The 6,504-nt window shown below is 38.7% G+C and overlaps 1 protein-coding gene across 1 annotated transcript; it reads right to left on the bottom strand.

Annotated features, from left to right (window-relative positions):
• Positions 1-1,883: 1,883 nt before the first annotated feature.
• sox1b (SRY-box transcription factor 1b) lies at positions 1,884-3,657 on the bottom strand. Its single transcript, NM_001037662.1, is given in 1 exon segment — positions 1,884-3,657. A coding segment is annotated over 1 exon segment (1,023 nt). The 5' UTR covers positions 3,423-3,657; the 3' UTR covers positions 1,884-2,399.
• Between the last annotated feature and the right edge of the window lie 2,847 nt (positions 3,658-6,504).

The raw sequence follows: 6,504 nt of genomic DNA, 5'->3' as shown, positions 1-6,504 counted from the left end.
GTTTTTGCATCTGAGCTCTTTATATGCAGTTTTATTCGTTTACCAGGAAACAGTGAAGGTTAATAGTCTGTGGTTTGACAGTCTGCTGGACTGGTGCCCATGCTGGGCTCACTCTTTGTTTGTGGATGCAAATCTGCGTTGCTAAGAAAAGCAGTGTTGTTTATTGTCCCATGCACACAAGCTTCATTTAGCCAATAAAAATAGTTTTTTTTCCTCGAAATAATTTCAATAATTCTTTACAGAAAACGAATTATAGAAAATATGTATACATAGTGTCCAATAAAACAAGCAAATAGGCTGCATGTCATTTTTATTAAACGGATTTCGTGGTTATTTATGTTGATAAACTGAAAATTTAATCAAAGTGAAAGCTATTCGCCGACTTTGTCATGGTCGTGCTGTTTTAAAGCGATAAATTGTTTTTAAAAATCACCGAGGTTCAAAGAGCTCTATAAATCCTGCACTTGTTGCGGGAAAGTTCCCGCATCACGTCACTCTTCCGGTGGGTGTCATTGTGTGACTTGTCGCTGACCCGGGGGTTCAGCTTTTTGGGCTGTCTAATCCTCCTCTTTGCCTGACACAAAACACTCTCTGCCACGCACTCTGCATTCATCTTAATCCCACTGACACCCCACGGAGGATACGAGCAACATTTGCTTGACGGCCCACCAGCAATTCAATTATAAGAAAATTGGGTTGTCAATTTTACAAAAAAAAAAAAAAAAAAAAAGAAATAAGCCAGAAGGCGAAAAAAATATAATATTCTCTTAAAAACGCGTATCAAAGGTGGAAACAGCAAACAGTAACATGTTTAACTCCATTCAGAATTTTGGAAAGCAATTATTCCATATCCGGTAAATGCAGTCAAGAGTGGCTCGCGGGGACCAAGGCGGATTTAATTGAAGTGGATCGGATTTAAAGCATATGTCTGCACAATCCGGGGCTCACGGAAAAAAAGAGAGGTTGGTCCGTTCAACAATTAATAATGTGGTTCGCTCTCTATTTTCTGTTCTTCGTTTTTCATTGGGCATTCTTTATTTTGAGAGGTCTTGAACTTTGACCTCCATCATATGCATCAAGACACAGCAACAACGTCACGGAAGCCTTCTTGAACAAAACAAAATACAGAAGCTTTCCTGACAGCAAAATAGCTTGGTCGCACTTGCAGCTGATCACGCTTAACAAAAGTGACATCAAATAAATAGGAATTATCAAGCGATCTGAAGTGGCTTCGTTAAGACAGACACGCGAGACATATAGTGGAAAGTTTACAAGTGTCTAAAACTCAATAGAAACGTTAAACAGTAATCAAGATATTTACACATTTTTTATGCATTAAATTTTGCAATCGTTCGACATGATTAATGAAATGTTAATTTTCTTATAATGTGTTGTACAATCGTCTAATTTGCCAGAGTAAATGTAATAGCAACAAATAAAGCATCATTTAAAATAACAATAAAAAAATAACCTATTATTATTATAATACCAAATAGTTTTACAACTCAAATATTAGGCTACTGTACATAAAATGTTTAGGCTACTCGTTTTTTATTATCTCAAATTATACAAATTTCAGCAGAGCTGAGAGATATGTTTTAGTTTCTACATTTTATATTGATATCTTAAAGATTGCGGGAATTCTAGTTCATCTTTCCACTTATAATTACAGTAATTCTGAGTTCAAAATAGGCTATTGAATAATTATGAATTTTTAACACGTTATTTTCATAATTCCTTAAACAAAAAATTAATTAATATACTTGGTTTGTGCAGACATTTAAACATTAATACATTAAAATGTAAACTGTAGTTTAATCTGCTTAATCGCGGGTCCCACGGGCTAAAAATCAAAATAAACACAGCAACTAACTTTCCAGAATCAGAGCAAAACCAGTGAAATTTATTCTTCTCACATCAACGCAAAACGTTTCCTTTTTATCCCCTGGCAAATCCGAAATATATTTACAGATGTTTTATCAATCTCTTCTCTGTAATAGCCTATATTCACAATGTACAAGGAAAAAAATACAACAAACAAATAAGTAATAGATCAAATACAGCAACTCACGTGTTGACAAATCAAAGTGGGATCGAGAAAAATCTTAGAAAACTTTAAAAACATTGTATTTGACTATACACTGAAGCACCCACTCTTATTCGCGTTTTAACAGAATCTCTCACACTCACAAAAGAAGAATTAATCCCTCGCAAAAAAAGCTCACTCATACTGTATCATTTCGGACAAATTATCAGACAACATCCCAAGGACACCCTTAAGTATTATAATTAAATAATATCACCTTCAAATTTACAAGAACAGACATTCTGTACAAAAAGGTAGTTATGCTCTAAAAGAGGTAAATATTTGGTTATTTGAGTCTGAATGCGTAGTTGTTTCATATGTGTGTCAGTGGAACGGTTCCGTTTACGCTCGTCGTGGAACTTTGATAGTGTTGGGGTACAGCGTGAAGTCTGCTCTGGACGGACGGATCCCCCGCCTCCGCCGTCGGTAAATACATGCTTATCATCTCTCGCAAGTCTCCGGAACAGGGGGCTCGAGAGTGCGCGTTAACGGGAGGGCTTACGCTTGGCTCCGATTTGACCAGCGAGCCCAGCGCGCCGATGGCCCCAGACGACGCCACACTCGAGTTTTGGTGTTGTGTGTAGGATATCCCCCCATATCCTGAAGGCGAGGCGCTCATGTAACTCTGAGAGTTTGAGAGGGGGCTGTACTGGAGAGCTGTCATTTCGTAGCGGTGCATAGGCTGGGGGTTGTGTGGATGGTGGTGGTGCCCGTGGTGGTGATGCGCTCCGCTGCCCGGGTGCTGACCGTACGCGAGCTGAGCCTCCTGCATCATTGCGGCTGCTGCCGCTGCGGCTGCCACCTGGCCCGAGTACGCGCCGTTGGTCCAGCCGTTCATGTGCGCGTAGCTCGCCGCGGTGCTCCCGCCGTGACCCACCGGACTCTCTAACCTCTGGCCGACCCCCGCTGCACCCATTCCCAGCCCCACGCCACCTCCGCCCCCTGATCCAGCGAGCAGGCCACCCGCCAAAGAGTACTTGTCCTTTTTGAGCAGCGTCTTGGTCTTCCTCCGGGGCCGGTACTTGTAATCCGGATGCTCCTTCATGTGCATGGCGCGCAGCCGTTTCGCCTCGTCGATGAAGGGTCGCTTTTCCGCCTCGGACATGAGTTTCCACTCCGCCCCGAGGCGCTTGCTGATCTCGGAGTTGTGCATCTTTGGGTTCTCCTGAGCCATTTTTCTGCGCTGACCCCGAGACCACACCATAAAGGCGTTCATGGGTCTCTTAACGCGGTCTTGGTTAACTTTGCTGCCGCTGTTGGGTCCCGTGTGACCCGTGTTTGTGTTAGTCTGGGCTCCTGGAGAGTGCAAGTCCGTCTCCATCATCATGCTATACATTCACCTGGCTTTGACTTGCTCAGCTCACACACAGAAACATTCACACCGTTCCCCTGGCAGGCACACACGCGCGCAGAACCTCCTAATAACAAAAGAGGCCACTGGAACAGGAGATCGGTACAATCCAAACAGATGATGGATGGTAAGTTTGCGGCAGCTCGACTCCCTTTGTTTTATTCGAACTTCCTCTCGGCGTGATTTTCACATCCAGTGTGGAATTGTCTTTGAGCTACTTTCAGCTGTGGGCTAGAAAAGTTAGTGGGAGAGCGGCCATATGATGCGCTTTGACAGGGAATAAATGAGTGAGAGAGAGCCAATGGCGTTTGAGGACGGGGCTGATTTGCATATGGCTCACGGTCAGGTGACGCGCACGGGAGAGAGCGCGCTCGCCACAGGCGCAGCTGAAGGGTTTTTCTGCGGCGCGCGGAAGGTAAACAGTTGGCCACAAACCACTGTTGACAAATGTTATTTGGGGTAAATGATCTTTTTCACTGGAATAAACAATAAATCGCTCGTTTTTCTCTAATGTTTGCTGAACATTTGCCGGAGCCTAAACATGTGAGCTATGATTTTTATTGCCATGTAACCTGCTTATTTTTCTTTAGGATATAATCATTTATTTTAGGACTAAACCACAGTTATTAGATTTGCTAGATTATAAACACAACGGTTAGCTAGACACACACACACACACACGCACACACACACACACACACACACACACACACACACACACACACACACACACACACACACACAATCTATTTTAAAGCCTTGGATAATAATTCAGTAAACAGACAGTTTGCGTGAAAGACGTTTTTAGGCTTTTAGTACTTTTTATATAGATTTGTCCCCCACACTCTTAAAAATAAAGCTTCCAAAAAGGGGGGAAAAGCAACACTTTATGTTCCACCGAAATATTTTTTTCCAAGATCCATCAGTGTGAAGAACATTTTTTTTTATTTAAAAAACTTTTCCCCACAATACATTTGTACACTATTATAACTATCCTTAAAAGTCCCTTTAAATAATTTGATGCCACAGGTGTTTTCCTGTTGTGACGGTTGCTAAGTAACAGGTGTCTCACGCCCAGTGCGTGTGCCATGCGAGCCCTTTTGTCATCAAGCGCAAAGCGGGGAACAGCTGGAAAATGGTTAGTGTGCAAAAACAGGTAATTGCTATAACCTGCCACGCTATTCTTTTTTCAGCACTGTAGTAGGCTATTTACTAGCGCGTTTTCACCAGTAAGGGTACATTAAATAAAACAAGATCGCGAGTAAGTCTAGGTAAAGTCTTTCAAATGCATTTTTAAATAAAGGTCTCAACAATCATCGATTTGATTCAGCATCAGTGGAGATCAAAGTGATAATATCATCCGCTATTTTTAAGACATTCACTGAGCTACATTCTATCGGATTGTTTTGACAGAAATATAATTTTTTTAAACCAACAAAATATGCAATTGAATAGAAAAGGCAAAATGAAGACACCTCGAGCTTTATTATTACACAGAGTGTGATCGCCGTCTACTGGACGTGACCATAGACGCGCTCTGTCACATGTGAAACATTCTCCTTACACATTTACATCAAAAATCTGCCAGAAAGTTTGGGGAAAATAGAGAGAAATATTCTGCGTTCTGTCTAAAAGTGGACATGTAAGGTGCGCGAGAGTGTGTTGAGAGAGCTGCTGGCGCACCGCTGAATTTCACACAAGACTTGCTCACAACATCTCCATTAATCGAGAACTCAGGCGGAAAACAAATATCGCGGAGTTAATGTGTTAATCATCATGCACATCAACAACAGTGGAAAAGCCATTGGCATTAGTCAATTATGGATTGCACAACTGGTTTAACAGTGGCAGACGCACATTACAATAATGACCTGCAGTTATCATTATTAATGCATTAAATAACTAACAAAGAGCTACATTATTATTATTATTATTATTATTGTTATTATTATTGTTGTTGTTGTTGTTAATATAAATGAACAACTGTTCATTTTAACACAACGAACAATTAGAAAGACGTTTTTGTTAATTAATGTTATGTACAGTATATACTATTTTTAAATGTACAGCTAATTATTGTTGGTTCATATTAGCTCAGCTAATGTATTTATTAATACATTGTAATAGCAAAATTTGTATTTCTTAATTTTTTACCTCAACATAATGTAGAAAATTTTCAAATGGAAACTTATTCTGAAGTATTACAGATTTAAAAACAAAAAACACATAGACTGGACAGGTTTTATATACATTTTCCATATATAAGCTAAAAAAAGTAATGACAAAAAGACAAAAAACATTTTATGTTGCTTTAACTTATTTTAATGAGTTAATCAGCTTTCAACTAAATTGTTTGTTATACAAAGTCCTAATAGGCAACACTATCATCTTTTAGCATTAGCAAATAGTTTATTCATTATCTGTTAAGCATTAACTCTACATTAATAGACGTTAGAAAGCAGTTTATAAATGCAGCTAAACATGTTGTATTCTTGACTAATGATTGTGTCTGATACTTTATTACTTAATAATTGTTCATTACTAATTTGCATTATTTGCAAACCATTTGTGTTTCAGACTATCTGATGGCTTTTATAATCATTCAAAATAAGTAAATAAATGATTAATAAACTATTCAAATCAACATTTATATATTTTATTATTCAGACACATATTAATGTTCATTTTGTATGTTAATAAATGCTTTATTAACTCAACTGCATGTAGTTTTGTGACCTAATCTAAAGTGAAGACTATTTATGCTTTGTTATAAATGACAGTTAAAGGCTCTGTATCAAATGAGCAATAAATGTTTGTAAAAAAAAGAAAATGACTGTAAACTTTAAACATTGCTGAATAACAGGAGTAGGCATGCGCCTACATAAGATTCTGATGGTATAATAACCTCACATAAAAATATCACGGTTTCATGGTATTGTTATAACTGCTCTAAAATATGTTTTTTTAAAAACTTTAAACACAATAGTATTTACTTTGAGAAACATTTATAATATTTTGTAACAGTAAACATGTCAGGCTAAATAACAATAAACCATTGATTTCTGCT

Source organism: Danio rerio, chromosome 1, assembly GCF_049306965.1.
Source record: "Danio rerio strain Tuebingen ecotype United States chromosome 1, GRCz12tu, whole genome shotgun sequence".
NCBI lineage: Eukaryota > Metazoa > Chordata > Actinopteri > Cypriniformes > Danionidae > Danio > Danio rerio.
The sequence above is the reverse complement of the archived record's forward strand: the minus strand, read 5'-3'. Positions and strand labels throughout refer to the sequence as shown.